The sequence below is a fragment of the Papaver somniferum genome, chromosome 2 (genome assembly GCF_003573695.1).
Source record: "Papaver somniferum cultivar HN1 chromosome 2, ASM357369v1, whole genome shotgun sequence".
Lineage (NCBI taxonomy): Eukaryota > Viridiplantae > Streptophyta > Magnoliopsida > Ranunculales > Papaveraceae > Papaver > Papaver somniferum.
The window spans coordinates 237,801-253,347 of record NC_039359.1 but is presented as its reverse complement, the minus strand read 5'-3'; the positions used below and the strand labels follow the sequence as shown (position 1 = coordinate 253,347).

At 37.9% G+C, this 15,547-nt stretch overlaps 2 protein-coding genes across 2 annotated transcripts; one reads left to right on the top strand and one right to left on the bottom strand.

Moving 5' to 3' along the window:
* Nucleotides 1-7,308: 7,308 nt before the first annotated feature.
* On the bottom strand, nucleotides 7,309-11,458 carry LOC113350582. Its single transcript, XM_026594727.1, has 6 exons — nucleotides 11,132-11,458; nucleotides 10,857-10,941; nucleotides 9,728-10,454; nucleotides 8,454-9,614; nucleotides 8,243-8,364; nucleotides 7,309-7,749 (listed from the first exon to the last, which is right to left on the bottom strand). The coding sequence occupies exons 3-6, from the start codon at nucleotides 10,443-10,445 to the stop codon at nucleotides 7,309-7,311; spliced, it is 2,442 nt and encodes an 813-aa protein (XP_026450512.1). The 5' UTR covers nucleotides 10,446-10,454; nucleotides 10,857-10,941; nucleotides 11,132-11,458.
* A 192-nt stretch (nucleotides 11,459-11,650) lies between these two features.
* Nucleotides 11,651-12,686, top strand: LOC113346623 (ribosome biogenesis protein BMS1 homolog). The gene is made up of 4 exons (XM_026590087.1): nucleotides 11,651-11,806; nucleotides 11,899-12,208; nucleotides 12,291-12,409; nucleotides 12,492-12,686. Exons 2-4 carry the CDS (start codon nucleotides 12,172-12,174, stop codon nucleotides 12,684-12,686), a joined length of 351 nt encoding a protein of 116 aa, XP_026445872.1. The 5' UTR covers nucleotides 11,651-11,806; nucleotides 11,899-12,171.
* The last annotated feature ends 2,861 nt before the right edge of the window (nucleotides 12,687-15,547 follow it).

Sequence of the window (15,547 nt, the reverse complement as noted above, 5' to 3'; positions counted from 1 at the left end):
CAATGACTACCATTCTCACAATTCATGGGCATTTCATACATTGGATTTTCTCTTGATGGCCTAAAATTATGCAAAATATGACAGTGCTCAACAGGGTGGTCTAAACTACCACATGCGGGACATGCATAGATTTCAGGTTGCCTAAGAAAATTAGATGTGACAGATTCTCATGTGATTGCATTTCTAAAGCTGCGATCTAGCTTCTAATTGATCCACAAGAGATGATTGTGTGAGTGAGGCACTAGCAAAATGTTCATTTTCACGTTGTGGCAAACGATGCATGTGTGAATAGTCATTAGGGTTCATGTATTGAGGCTCGGGACTTTGAAAATGTCCATAATAATTCCTATGACTATTGACATCATGGTCTATGGGAGGTTCATAACGTGAAGTATGTCCACGCGCAAGTTCTCTAAGGGATTCGTTGTATTCCCCAACTGTAGAAAAAGATCTAGACATGACTGGGCTCAAAGGCTAAGTAAAGAGTTTACAAAGCTCAAAATTTGGTTTTTAAGGGATTGGACTTTTTGGAAAAATTTGGTTTTGTTGGGAAAAATTTGGTTTTGGCGGGAGACATTTGGTTTTAATGGGAAAAAGAAAAATTTTGGTTTTTAATGTGGGAGCAGAATAAAATTTGGTTTTTTTTTGAATTTGGGAGCAAGTAAATTTTTTTTTTTTTTTTTTTTTAAATTATCCTATCATAAATTAGCACAACCCATAAAAGAAAATAATAACAACAATAATAATCACAAACCCATAAAAGAAAGAAAAAGAAAAAGAAGAAAGAAAAATTATTACAAGCCCAAATAAAAAAAAAATAAAAAAAACAAAAATTATTACAAGCCCACAAATTAAAAATGGAAGCCCACAGGTTGGGTTCTCTTAATGGGTTTAGGCTTACCTTTGAAGCACAGCCCAGCTGTTCAGTTAGGTTGCAAAAGCCCAGTTGGGCTTTGGATCATCCTAAGCTTTGGCTTTTCTGAGGCCCAGTTGGGCTTTGGTTCACCTTCTGCAGCTTACAGCCCAGTTGGGCTTTGGTTCACTTTCTTCACCTTCTGCAGCTTACAGCCCAGTTGGGCTTTTGGTTCACTTTCTTCACCTTCTGCAGCTTACAGCCCAGTTGGGCTTTGTCTTGCACCAGCTTCAGCAGGCAGCAGCAGCAGCAGCAGCTTAGGGGAGGCTAGCAGGTTGCAGGGAAAGCACAAGAGAGGAGCTGCAGGCAAGCAGCACAAAGCAACAGCAGCAGGAGAAGCAGGGCAGTTGAGGTAGCTGGAAAGAAAGCTGCAGCAGCACAGCAGCTTGGCAGCCAAGGCAGTAAGATTAAGAAAGGTCTAGCAACAGGCAACAGTTAGCTATCTAGCTAGCAAAGGATAGCCAGCAACAAGACCTGCACCAGCAAACAAATGCAGAGAACAGCAAACAAAGGTAGAACACAACAAAATCAAAATTCAAAAAAAAAAAAAAACAACAACAGCGCCGCTAACCGAGTCCCCGGCAGCGGCGCCAAAAACTTGGTAGGCTTCTAAAAGGTCTAAAAATTATCCCCGGCCAAAAACTTGGTGGGCCCGGAGATATGTATAAAATTAAGCGAATAAAAACGCGGGCCTACAGTAATACCGCAAGTGCACGGTCGTCAGTTGTAGCTCGTGCAAGTACGGGTCGATCCACAGAGATCGGGTGTGTTTTGGAAGTGATTTAGCTAATTGGGTTCCTAGATTTGCTTTGGGCTTAGAAGCCTTTTGGCTTAAATTGGGCTTGAGTACTAATGGGTTTGTTCACAATAAAATGAACTGAGCTTGAGCTCAGTTAGTCTTTGAAATGCAAATGGGCTTAGGCCTTAAACTTAGGCTTTTGATTAAGCCTGAATTGGATTGGGCCTTAATAATGAACTTGGGCTTTGGTTTTGGTCTTCTGATGAGCCCAAGTTGTGCTCTGGGCTTTTGGTTTTAGAAACTGGGCTTGGTTACTGAGGACTGGGTCTTAGGCTTCACTGAAGTGAATTGGGCTCAGTTGGATTGGCCTTTGCTTGGCTGCAGGAGCAGCAAGTTCTGCACAGCAGCTGCAGGAGAAGAAGTGGCAGCAGCTTGGCAGCAGGCTTGGCAGAGGCAAAGAAGCAGCAGGCACCAGTAGCAGCAGTAGGGCAGCTGCACACCAGGTAGTAGCAGCAGCAGGAGCAAGAGCTGCACAGCAAGGCCAACAGCAACAGCAAAAGGAGAAGTGCTGCAGGGCAAGTGCAACAGCAACAGCAGCACAAGGAGTGGTAAACAGTGGCTCTAGGCCAAATTGGAAGCAAACCAGAGAAGCAACAGAGTTGCAGGGCAGGGAAGAAACAACAAGGCAAAAGCAATGGAAGAACTAAACAGCAAAAACAAAACAAAAGCAAAACAAAACAAGAATGAACCAAGGCCTAAGGCCAAGGGCAGGGTTGTGGTGAAGCTAACAGAACAAACATAGAAAAGAAATTGTGGATGGGAAGTGCAGGGAGATGGATGAGAGTTTCCTTTACCTAGCCAGTTCACCTAGGTTAAGTTCTTGTCAAATATCTAGTTAACCAACCTTACAGCCTTAGCTAACCCCTAGTATTGGCTGTCTGTTTAAGGCACAACCAATCACAGACTAACTAGGCAGTGGTTTACTAACTAATGTAGCTAATTAATTCCTTAGAGCCACCACTGACCCCTAGCATTAGTGGTCTTCTTACAGCACCACTAATCACAAATCAGTTGGGCACTTAGGAGTCTAACTAGCCTAAGCTATTTTAAGCTCAGCAAAAACCATCCTAATAGCTAACCATCATGGTTCAGTTGTTCTCTCACCCTAGTGGGGAATTAGAACATGTTGCAGTTAAGAGTCCTCATGGTTGTCAAGCATCAAAACTCAGAATAAGAACATGTGAGTTAAACAGGGGACTTACAAGCTCATGTGTAGAAACAAACACACAAACTAATTAAGACAAACATAACATGGATAATACAATCACACACAGAACACAACAGGATATAGCATAACATAACAAACATAACAGGAGCATAACAATTAACAGGAAACAATATTAAGCAGAACACATTATCATTTAACAGGACATGAAAGTCCTGGATGCTGGATATTCCAAGCATAACTATTACAACACACACATAAGGCTATTTATAGTCACAGACCCAAATTTCTCAAAATTATAAAATTAGGGTTTATAGAAAAATCCCCAAATTCCAACAGTGAAATTAGCTCACCTAATCGTCAAATTGACGTCGACCCATCCTTTCTCTGACTCTCCTGTATCACTCCATGCCTTCAATTTCACTCTAGCTCAACCTAATTTACCAATTTTGCACGCCTAGGGTTTCTGATAGAGAACGTGCAAAAATTGAGAAAATAGGTGGCTAAGGAGAAGGGAACAGATGGTATTGGTTGTTGGGTGATGGGGTGATGATGGTGGAGGAGTGGTGGTGGCAGTGGAGTTGGTGGTGATGATGGTGGTGCGGCAGTTGCAGGGTGATGGCTCTGCAGAGGGGGGTGGTGGAGGAGATGGCTCGACTGTTTGGGAGAAGGGGGTGTTTGGGTAGGTGGTATAGGTTCGGTTGCTAGAGTGTGAGGCGGCTTCATCAAATTTGATGTTCTGCGACGCTGAGTCATTGGATGCGAAGCTGGTAGGTAGATCGGACGGTGATGTGAAGTGAAGCTTGTAGCGACCGTCAGATTTTTTGATACAACGAAATCAACGATGCCAGATGGAGTTAGGTGTTGTAGTGTTAGGCGGAGATATCAAACTTCGATGCACAGCAAGGGAGCGACCGTTGGATTCAACTACCATCTAATCTGAAGGCTTGGAATTTCAGCGCTGTGGTGCTCGGCAGGGACATCAGATTTTGATGATCTATGAAGGAGCGACCGTCGGATGCTTCTGAGAAATGATCTGATGGCTGAGAACGGAGGCGCTTTTGTGTGTAGAAAATGAGGTTGTGCGCACCATTCTTCGCGGCTTCCTTGCGTAATTTCTCCCGGCTTTTCACTACTTTTCTGCTCTTTTCGCTCCGCGACTCATCCGAACTTTATTTACTACCTAAAAATGCAAAATTAATTAATAAAAATATTTATTCTTGAAAACAATGAAAATACAGAATATGGGATAAAATGTAGAATTAATGCATACAAGATGAGTTAAATTGCCAACAAAAAGAGATAAATATATACAATATTTGGCACTCATCACCTACTATCATACTTCGTACTAGAATGTAGTTGAGACTTAAACAACTGAGATCTGTAGTTATGGTTAGACTCCTTGCAGGGTCGAAATACTCCGTAATCATTTTGGTTAGATTTTATTACTGTTGTGGAGCTATATTTAGGTGAATAGTAAAGACGACAAACTAGAGAAAAAAGATTGTGAGAAAAAAAATTAACTATTTTTTTTCTCTTGTCAATTTTAGTTTTTACAAAATTTAATTTATAGATGTAAAGAAACTTAATTGATAATATTTTGTGAAATTTAAACTAAAGTTGAAAGTGCATCGAGGTAATAAAAAAGACATTGGCTACGGCCTATGAGGTTAGGGGGACTAGCTAGGAGTCCTGATTCAATCTCGATGAGCTATCGACATAGTACTTGGCAAGGTGTCTAGTCAAATCTAATGCGGAGATTTTCTTATTAATTTAATTTTAACAATTATTAAATCATAAAATTTCTTTTTTCTCTAATTATTTTTGCAACTAGTCCATAAGTTTATAACAATATTTAGCAAAACACACGAAGTACCTTCTAATTTTGACCCTATAGTAAGATCTGAAGAAGCAAGCATAAACTTAGACTTCCCACCGAGTTATGGAAAGGTGATGCATGAATAATTGTTCCAAATGTGTTTGATTCATTCTGGTTTGAACTTGGATCAAAATCATGCTAAACCCAAACAGTTTATGAGCATTAAGTTTTGAAGATTCCAGTTCCGGAAGAGGTCAACATGATTGAGATCTTCGTTCATATACAAGCGGCAAAAGCCTGACCAATTTTTTTACGCCTAGTTACAGACGTTTGAAATTTGTGAACTTTAAAGAGACTGGTATGATAATTTCGGTGGTATTATCGAGCCTGGGAAGAGAGTTTTTGTAACTTGAAATTGAGATAAACCTAATAACACCCTTACCATGCGCATGGTTCAGGTCGATATTGGGAACTAGCGCATTCCCTATGCCATTTATGTCAGTCTGTTTATCAGAACGCTTTCAATGTACGTGTTCAGTTCCAAAACAATGGTGTTTTATTCTGGTAGTCAGAAATCACGTTAAACAATGGCGGCGGCAATCAAGTTTCATTTAAGAAAAGGCGAGCCAAAGGATTTGACAGCGGTAGTTGGGAGTCGTGTGCTAAAATTGACGTACACCTCTCATCTTACTTAGGGTAGGGTAGGTCACGAGTGAGGGGCGCTGTACCACAAAACTCAAAATCATTAGAATAATTTTTTTGTTTACGTATTAAAGATGATAAATAATAATGGGGTTCAGTTCTGTTGTTGTAGCCAAAGGATTTTGCAGCAGATTTTGTAGTATCGATGTAGAAAGATAATAATAATAATTATTATGCAACTGATCTTCAGAGATTTCTATATATACTCCTGAATTTGTATGTAAAATTCCACTGTTTAGTGGAAGGACAGCTACGGATACTGGGATCGCTAGTCTTCTTAAGATTCCAATAACAGAGTATTACAACAACTTGAAACAACGACCTATGAAGAAGTGGACAGTGGTTCTCTTAACGACCTAGATGTTTTTTAAGCTTAGCATACCACTGCAGCACTTCGATTAGTTGCTCATCAGGAAGATCTCCCTAAATGCTCTGGTTCAGAAACATCCGGAGATGGCAACCAGCACTTTTCATTTTCGATTGTTTTGTTAAAGATTCCACTCTATTTAAGGCAATTTTATGCTTCAAGTTCTAAGCAAGATTGGTAAATCATCCAATGTTAGTGAGAGTTCTTAAACTTGTTTCTGAATATCAGCTACTCACTTGCTTCTTGAATTCTTTTCTGAGGACTGCATTAAGCTCTCAATATATCCAAAACTCATAGTTGTCAATGGGATTCTGCTAAAACGTAAACCAAACAAGAAGAAATTAGAAGACATCCTAAATTATAACAGAGAAAAGAATTCCAAGGTTTCATATTTCTTCAGATGCAATGGACAATTTTGCACTGCAAACACATATATGAATTGGGATTTGGTTACCTGATTAAATGTTCAGAACACCATTAATGAAGATTATATTCTTTTGAACAAATTTGCATTGCACTCCAACATAAATTTCTTTCAAAGAAACATGAAAGGGCTCATCCCAACACCCATGAAAAATAATTACAGATAGTTTAAGAGTTAAGCAAAACAAGAAGTTGATTAAAGCATACAAAGTAATTACAATAAACAATACTAATGATTACTGTGATTGATGTAATCTAAAAACAAAACGTGCACAAACTAACACTAGACCAGGTCAGATGTTTGCTCGCAAGCCCACAATTCCATGAGAAAGCTAAAGTCTTCCAATAGGACAAAGATATCGAGGTATGGTGGAAGGACTACTCTTAGACTCTAGAGGCTACCAAGTGAAGTTTGGACTTATTCTAAATACTAAATCATTGAAGAAATATAAGCTTAACCACTTTAAGAGGCAATGATGCCTCTGTACGAAATAAAATGACTCAATACAACTTTGATACAAGAAAACTAGGATTGGAGGATTGAAAGCTGCTAAAGATTGCATCAACTCTAAGATTTAATATATGATATTATTTTTACTGATGTACTTCATAGGAAACTAGATGATTGCAGAGTAGAACTTGGCTTTCAATTATGTCTGACAAATCATTTAATCTATACTCCGAAGCAAAACTTTGAATTGAAGTATCAGCATTACCTCTATGAAACCATTTAAGCAAATGCGACAACAATTCATGTTATCGTGATCCTTTGAAAATCATTTGCCAATGTATAATGATCAAAAAATTGTCTTATGACCAATGTAGTCAATATCGGATACCGGTTTGTCTCGGCTGAGGACCGGTACACTGGTACAACATTGTATCGGGGAGATCTCGGTTTCAAATATCGGGGAGATATCGGTTCTAAATTTATATCTATAATTTATATTGTTTCACACAAAATTATACAACATTAAAATGCATCAATTTTAGAAAAACAAACAAGTTCATTCAAAACATAAGAGTCGTCGTATGAAGTTCAAATTGGAAAAATGGGAGAATTCACAACTTTAAAGTTCACAATCTGGAAACATAATTAAACATGGACATTACAATTTTAATCAAAATCATTCGATTCATCATAGATATCATAATCTTCCGTAGCTCCATCATCTCCACCAAGTAGTCCATAATTAGAGTCCAACATCAAGTCATCAGTATCATATCCACTATATTCAGAGTCAGTTGGATAAGTAGATTTGCGTCGGGAGATACAAGCACTTTTACCAACAACTGGCATACCTTTTTCACCAACAATATCTTGCAAATCATCCAAAATAACATTATCTCCTTGTACAACCAAGTCATCCAAATTCTCTAAAGCCAACCATTCATCATTGTCATCACGCTCATCCAGAAAAATGGGATCATGAGCTTTCGGATCATCATTATATTCACTGATTTCTTTGTATCGACGTTCCAATTTCTTGTTGTATTGAATAAAGACGCTATCATTCAATTTTTGTTGCTTTATGCGATTTCGCTTCTTTGAATGCAACTGAAAGACGAAAGGATAATAAGTAAATGAAATGAAACACATCAAACAGATTGAATCTTGATGTTCATCATTATAAATTGAACCAAATAGAAAAGCCAAATATAAATCAAGTGTGTTGGAACATAACTTAGTATTTAGCGACCCTAAATGCAGGGAAAAGGAGAAGACAGGTTTAGATTGACTCACCACCGGTCCATCAAAGGTAGCGATGGCAGCACAGAGAACAATACCATGATCATTTTGATTTTGGGTCATAGACTGATTTGGATCATTAGCACATGACATCATATGGAACAATGAAAAATGCCCTACTCTTGCTCATATAGTGGTATACAATGTTAACACATTACACATTAACTACAACTTGGTGTGTCGCGGCACCTCAGGAAACTGAATTACAGGCATACATATGGTCTAAATACCCTTACAGGAAAATGGTAATACATGAAAAATAATCAGTGCAAGTAAGACTCAACAAGATTAGAATACTTACATTCTGAAATGTGCTCCAGTTTCGCTCACACGGGGAAGCAGAACAAGTAAGACTCAATACCCTTATTGCAAATTTTTGTAGGTTTGGGGTATCGATTCCTCCATATGTAATCCACCAATCATCTGTCATAAACACGGACAAAATAATTATACAAATGCATAGGTAACACAGATGTAATCAAACCTTCAACTTACATAACAAACAAACTTACGAGGTTGATCTTTATATCTTCTTTTTTTGCAAACCGGAGTTCCCAAGATCCCGTTAGCATCACTGTAGTCTCTCAATTCAGTTGTAGCTTTCTCAAGATCTTCTTCATTGGGAATAAGCCTTTGCATTGCTGTATGAAGTCCCCTTTTGATTTCTATGTACTTAAGATCATTATCCATTAGATGAGCAGGGACTTTGTAGAATATGGAAGGATTTAAATAATATGCAGCACAATGTAGAGCATGATTGAAGTTATTCTTCCATCTTTTATCAAAGATAGCCTTAATTACAGCCCAAGTACTATCATCTTGACTGAAATTCTCCTCGAGTTTCTCCCTTGCTATCCTCATTGCTTCATAAAAACAAGGCATTGTAGGTTTGCGCTCGATATCCACTAACCTTACAACCTTAACCAAAGGCTTTAGCACTCTACAAGAATAATCAACATCTTCCCAAAATGTACTGCTTGTGACAATTTTAAGTACATTAATTCCCATAGTTTCTTTTGCAAACCTCATTTTCAACCACTTATCATTCACAAACATTATTTGCAAATGGGTTTTATTCTTTGCAAGACTTTCTAGTGTGTAGTACTGAGTTGCAAATCTAGTCTTTGTAGACCTATGTAATTCACCACCGATCATCTCCCTCATTAAGATTAATACTTGAAAATGAGCATAAATATATGTAACGAGTCTCTTACCTAGAATGACGGCTGTCTTGATTCGTGGAAGCTTGCCACCAAGTTCTTCTAGCATCAACCGAACACAATGAGCACCACAAGGAGTCCAAAACATATTTGGGTATTCAAGCATTAAATCTTTCCCTGCCTTTTTAAAATTTGAACCATTATCGGTAATGAACTGAACTATATTTTCTTCCCCAACATCGTTAATTACCTCCTTTACAAGCCCACGTATAAAATCAGCATCATTGGTTCTGTTTGACGCATCCACAGACTTCAAAAAAACTGTCCCTTTCGGAAAATTCACCAAAAAGTTAATAAGATGTCGCTTTTTCCCATCTGTCCAGCCATCAGACATGATAGAACATCCAAACCTCTTCCAATGTTCCCTAAATGTATCAACAAATTTCTTCATTTCTACTAACCGGTCCTTGAAAAGATTCGTACGAATCTGATGGTAAGATGGTGGGGGCATAGCTAACAAAAAACAACATAAAAAGCAAAAGTAAACCAAATGAATATACGATAAGAAGAACAGATTAAAGCACGTATTATAGCTAAAATCAACTGAGCATATCACAACTGCTTACCTTTCCCATAGTCGCCTATTGCATATATCATTTCTTTGAAACTTGGGCAACGAACAGTGTTAAATGATACTGAATTCTTAGTCATCCAAGCTGAAATGCATTTCCATGCAGTCTTCATTAACTTCTCTTTCACAGCTGAGTCTCTTTCAAGAGTGGCCTGTTGAGTTTTTTTGTGGTCTGTCTTCATATATAAATCAATTGGACCTCTACTATTACTTTGGCTTATCCTCTTTCTCTTTGTCTGATTCTGAGAAACTAGTTGACTAGCACCCACACCAGCACTAGCACCAGCACCAGCACCACGACTGCCCATATTGCCATCAATTTCAACTTCTTGTTCTTCAACATCGGTATCAGCATCAGAGGCTTCATCTGAGTTGTTTGCACGCCGATACGCTAAATCAATGTTATCCTTATGAGCTTTTTTGGTCCTCTTTACAGAATTCACCAGACCAACTTTGTTCATAATATCAATGGACACATTTGGACATGAAGAAACATTCCCTTTAATATGTAAAAGATGCTCCTTAAGCCTAGTAATTCCACCACCACGAATTAATTTCTTACATAACAAACAAGTAATTATATTTTGATTTGCTAGGTCTTGGCGTTCACCCCATTCCCATGCTGGATCTTTAGTTTGAGTAGCCGAAGAAGAGGGCAATAAATCACAGGTAGTGTTTGCCGTATTTGAATTTGATGCATTAGAAGAATCCATAATCACAACCTACAACAGAAATAAAACAAATTAAATCCCAGGAACAGACTGATAATGTATGCAACTACATACTAATACTATCATCAACAACACAACAAATTAAACCTCAACATTTCCATCAACAACACAACAGATTAAACCTCAACATTTCCATCAACAACCAATCTTAAGGAAATCAGTAGCAATAAGTAAAACAGAAAATTCAAATCCAAATCCCTAAAACAGAAACAAACAAAACAAAAGTACAATAAGTATGTAAATAGACCTGAACCAAGCAAGAAAGACAATATAGAAAGAATATTATCACACAACTGTAGCTTCTTTGGGATTAATATATAAGCAGTGAAAATCAGTACACAAAAATTAAAATCGTTGTAATCTGTAAAGACATGGAGCTATCTATTTTAATACCCAGTTGCTAGATGAACTGTTTTGATGTTTCTTCAGCGACTTTGCCTTTGCTGGATATGCATATAAGATGTATCTTCCCTTGGACCTAAATTGCAAAAATCTAGCATCAGTTTTGGGTACCAGACTACCAGTATTTGTTAATGATCAAAACCAAATTACATTCCAATAGTCTTCTTAAAAACCCTAAAATACACCAAAATATGAACAAAGATTGACATAATCCATTTGAAATAGTTGACATAGATTGACATAATCGATTAATGATCAAAACTAACCTCTTGTTAAGATAGAATCAACTGAATCTCGCCATTAAAATAGAGAAGAAGAACCTGCAACGAAATTTGTAAAATCAACTCTCTACCCTTTGCGTATCGATGGGATTTAGGGATTAAATCTCTTCCCTTCTCTTATAATCCCGAAAATGCCCTCAGAAATTACAGCAAATGACAAATATCGCCGATAATACGATATTATCGGTGTACTGTATTTACCGTATCGGACGGTATTATCGGCACAAAAATCGTTTTGCGATATCGGGATTTCCGTATCGCTCAGTGTCCGATACCGGTAATATCGCCGATATTTCGGCCGGTATGGACGAAATTGACTACATTGCTTACGACGCAAAGTGTGAGCCTGAGTCATCCGATTCAAGGGGGCTTTGGTTTCAGCCAAACCAGTTCATCCTATCCACCGGGTTAACCCCTGCCTGCCGTCTCTTTGTTTGCTTCTCTTGGAGACACCACCCTCTCTCTCCGTCTCAAAAGTAACGATCCCAACATTTTACAGTAAAACTCCAAATCTCTTTGTAAATATTCTCTTTCGAGTTCTTATTCCACTGAACAAAGGGTTTTTTTCTTCCCGCCGTCTGTGTCCAATCTAAAACCTAACCGCGGAACATCATCAGTCTACAAAAAAGAAAAAAAAACGAAGAACAAATTACTCTAGAGGTAAATCTTTTTCTTCTCCTTTTCTCAATTTACGAAGTTGGATTTGGTTTCTATTCGTAACCAGTAATATTGTTTTTATTCTTTTTTTCTAGGGTGTCGTCAAATGAATCTTCTGAAATTCATCATCCATCTTTCGATATATATATAGAGATCAAAAACAAAACAAGTGTGAAGACGACGATTGGGGGATAGCAACTTATATCCAGACCAAACACTACAAATTGATGACGCCACCTTATATTGTTCTTGTTCAAGGACCTCCTGATGTCATTAATTCGAAATTCTTTATGATTTTTGTGTTTTTTTTAGTTCCATAATTAAGTTGTTAATTGTCAATTATTGTAGGTTGGGAAGTCCCTGCTATCATGGATGACATCCGAGGACCCATCTCCATTGTAACAGGTTTTTGTAATGTTGCTTTGCTTTGCTTAATGATTTATTTACCGTAACTATTCATAATGTCTTAAGACATCTTGTTTCGTAGGTAAGAAAGCGAGGCTGCAGTTTGTGGAGTGCCCTGACGATATTAATGCCATGGTCGATGCTGCTAAGTATGCGAATGCTGTGTTGTTACTTGTTGATGCAAGTTATGGGTTTGAAGCGGTGTGTTAATCTATATTATGTTTACAAACTACATTCATGTTTATGTACAAGCAGGAGATCTAATTGCTTTTGTTGATTTCAGGAAACGTTCGAGTTTCTTAACCTTCTACAAGTTCATGGCTTTCCAAAGGTTATGGGTGTCCTTACACATCTTGACGAGTTCGAAGATGAAACAAAACTCAATGAAACCATAAAACGTCTAGAGGATCAATTCCGCACTGAAATATGTCAAGCAGCAACAATATACAATTTGTCTGGTCTTGTTCACAACTTGTAAGTTTCTTTTGCAAAGTTGCTTCTTGTAATTCATGCGCCTATCTTATAGCATTTACTCGTTTAGAGATAATGATTTCCCTTACATTAAATCTGACGAGCTTACTATCTCAGTTTCTTATCCTCTCCACGATTACAACAGGTACAAAATGCGTGAAGTACAGAAACTGGCAGAAGACATATCGATGCTCTTCGTGGCGAGCGGCACATCCTTATTTGCTGGTTGACCGTTTCAAAGATGTTATTCCTCTAGAAAAAGTGAAGAAGGATGCAAATTGAAGTAGAAACATAACTCTCTATGGTTATCTTCGAGGTTGTAATATTAAGACTGGAGCTAAGGTACTTCCTTAAACTAGGTTATTTAATGCTAGTTTCTCATTTCCTTCATGAACCTATTCTTGTTCTGTGGCCTTGTGATAATGTATTTGTTTTTGCTGTCAGTTTTTTTTTTAAGAAGACGATATCTGCTTGTTAGATCATTAATAGACGTCGCATGGATATGTTTCATGGTTTGGATCTAGAAACTTGGTTAGCACTCACAAAAAGCATGTCTAAAACCAGTGAGTGAGAACGCAAAAATTACAGGGAAACAAACCTGAGTAACTTTGATGCACGTCTTCAACTGTGATATTTCCACTAGATTTCTGCCTCGTGGTTTCTTCTTTCTAGGTATATGACGGGCAGCACATATTTTTTTTGGTCTGCATCTATTCACTTGCTTGTAATGCTGGTCCTGTATATGTTGATGCTTAATATGTTCTACTAGGTTATCATTTATTTAACCTGAAATGACAGTTTGTTGTATCTTAGACGCCTCTTTTTTAAAAAATTCAGGAAGTGCACAAACTTCACATGCCCTTTTATTCAACAAATTGACTTGAGGTGTTCCATGCCAGGTGCATATTGCTGGTGTTGGTGATTTTCGTTTAGCTGGTGTTAGAAGGGAAACTGATCCTTTCCCTTTAATATCTGAGATGGAGAAGGAAAATGATTTTGTTAAGTTAACCTGCTTGGAGAATGAGAGTTTCAGAACAGGGACCTATCTAAGGTTGGAGGTTCATGGCAATCCTTTTGGGATGGTTGAAAATTTCAATCCTTGTCATCCTATTCTTGTTGGAGGTATCAGTCTTGACGAGGAAAATGCCTTCTCTAATTTATGTTTCCAATTCAAAGCATGTTGTTTATGTCACAGATTAGAAAACTTTCACTTACTAATATTAGTTAAATGCCTTGATATGAAAATGAAAGGGCCACAGTTTGATATTTGAATATGAATTAATAGTGAGATGTTTTTCCTGTTAACTTAACTGAACTCTGTTTGTCCGCTTCTATGATAACTTTTATCCGTGTTTTTCTTCCAGGCGAGACTTAAGCAACATAACTGGTATATGAAACTTTTGAAGTCAGGAAACTCTATCACCGTTTCAGCTGGTTGGAGACGTTACCAGATGAAACCTATGTATGCCAGCGAAAGCGACAATATTCAGCGTCAATTTCTCGGTTACACTCCCGAACATGAGCATTGTCTTGCGATGTTTTGGAGTCCTCTTGTTCCTCCCCTAACCAGAATTGCATTGTGCAGAGTAACAAGGTCTGGTGTATTCCACTGAACTTTATACTTGTTTAATTTGTATGGCAACCAAAAACGGTATTTCATCACTGTTCTAATTTAAAGGACCTTATGTCTAAGTTCATACAACTAGTCCTTGTTTCCCCAAAAGATCAGGAAAAAAAATGCATTTGCAGAGACTTTATCTGTTCTTGGTTAAATGGATACTAGTCCCTTTTAGTTGTGGTATATATTGTTGTTTCTTCCCTTTCAAATAGATACTAGTCATTTTTATGTCCATATTGTTTGCTCAAAGGGTTGCATTTTGAATCAGGAAGCATTTCTGATTAGGGAAAAAGCTGTTGTTCTTGCCCCAAAGCATGACTTGAAGATAATGAAGGAAATCAAGTTGAAAGGAAAACCGTGTAAAATCCTTTTAAGTATGACTGCTCTGATCAAGTTCTCATCAGATATTGATGTTGCTCAATTTAAAGGTCCGCCTGTTCGCACTCGGAGTGGAATTTGGGGGAAGATCAATGAGGTTTGTGCCAAGTTTGAAAACAAAATCCTCTTTTCTGTATCTAGTACTGAGTGCGAATATGGTTTCTGATGTGTATCTAGAATATAGAACCACAGGTTGCCGTCCATTTGCTTTAATGATGATACTTGAATTTACAAAAAAATAGGACTTCTGTGGTCTTTCATACACAAAGTCAAATGTATGCTGCATGATTTCTACGTTTTCCATGGCTGTCTGGTGTGATAGAGTTGGCAGGAACTGTTCGTTTGGTTGGTCTGTTTTTGTTGTATGGGGATCTCAGAGCATTCCTGTTTAGTTTTATTTTGCATTTCTAAAGTTATTGGCATTGGGCAGGTGGTAAAAAGAGAGGGGATTGCTAGTTGCACATTTGAGAAGAGAATTCGTCCCATGGATTTTTTTTTCATGCCTGTTATGGGTCAAGTTGTGGCTCCTCGCTTCTCCAAACCATGCGACAGTGCTGTTCCTGTTAACAAGGATTCTTTCAAAAAGGTTATTTCCTAATCTGGACTTTGTTGGCTAAAAATTATGGATTGTAGAATTCCGTGCCCATTTCTGACTTCTCTTTGTTCAAGAGTCTCAGGAAGACCCTGCTCAGAGGCGGCTTGTACGACGTGGTGTGAAGATCACTGATTCAAGTACAGATCATTTGGTGATGCTCTATAACCTGTATAAGGTACAAGCTTCTGGCCTGCTTCCCACGATCATCTATCCAAACTGCCTTATAAAACTATCAGACCTTTGATAATATGCAACCTATGTCCCACATATGAAACTA

Bases quoted from the DNA above. Each gene is read 5' to 3' on its own strand.
- LOC113350582 (XM_026594727.1), bottom strand. From the start codon at position 10,445: ATGGATTCTTCTAATGCATCAAATTCAAATACGGCAAACACTACCTGT. The intron at 8,365-8,453 runs GTAAGTTTGTTT...TGTTTATGACAG, and splicing joins AAGATATAAAGATCAACCTC to ATGATTGGTGGATTACATAT. The intron at 7,750-8,242 runs GTAAGTATTCTA...TTCGTCTTTCAG, and splicing joins ACTGGAGCACATTTCAGAAT to TTGCATTCAAAGAAGCGAAA.
- LOC113346623 (XM_026590087.1), top strand. From the start codon at position 12,172: ATGGATGACATCCGAGGACCCATCTCCATTGTAACAG. The intron at 12,209-12,290 runs GTTTTTGTAATG...CTTGTTTCGTAG, and splicing joins ACCCATCTCCATTGTAACAG to GTAAGAAAGCGAGGCTGCAG. The intron at 12,410-12,491 runs GTGTGTTAATCT...TGTTGATTTCAG, and splicing joins CAAGTTATGGGTTTGAAGCG to GAAACGTTCGAGTTTCTTAA.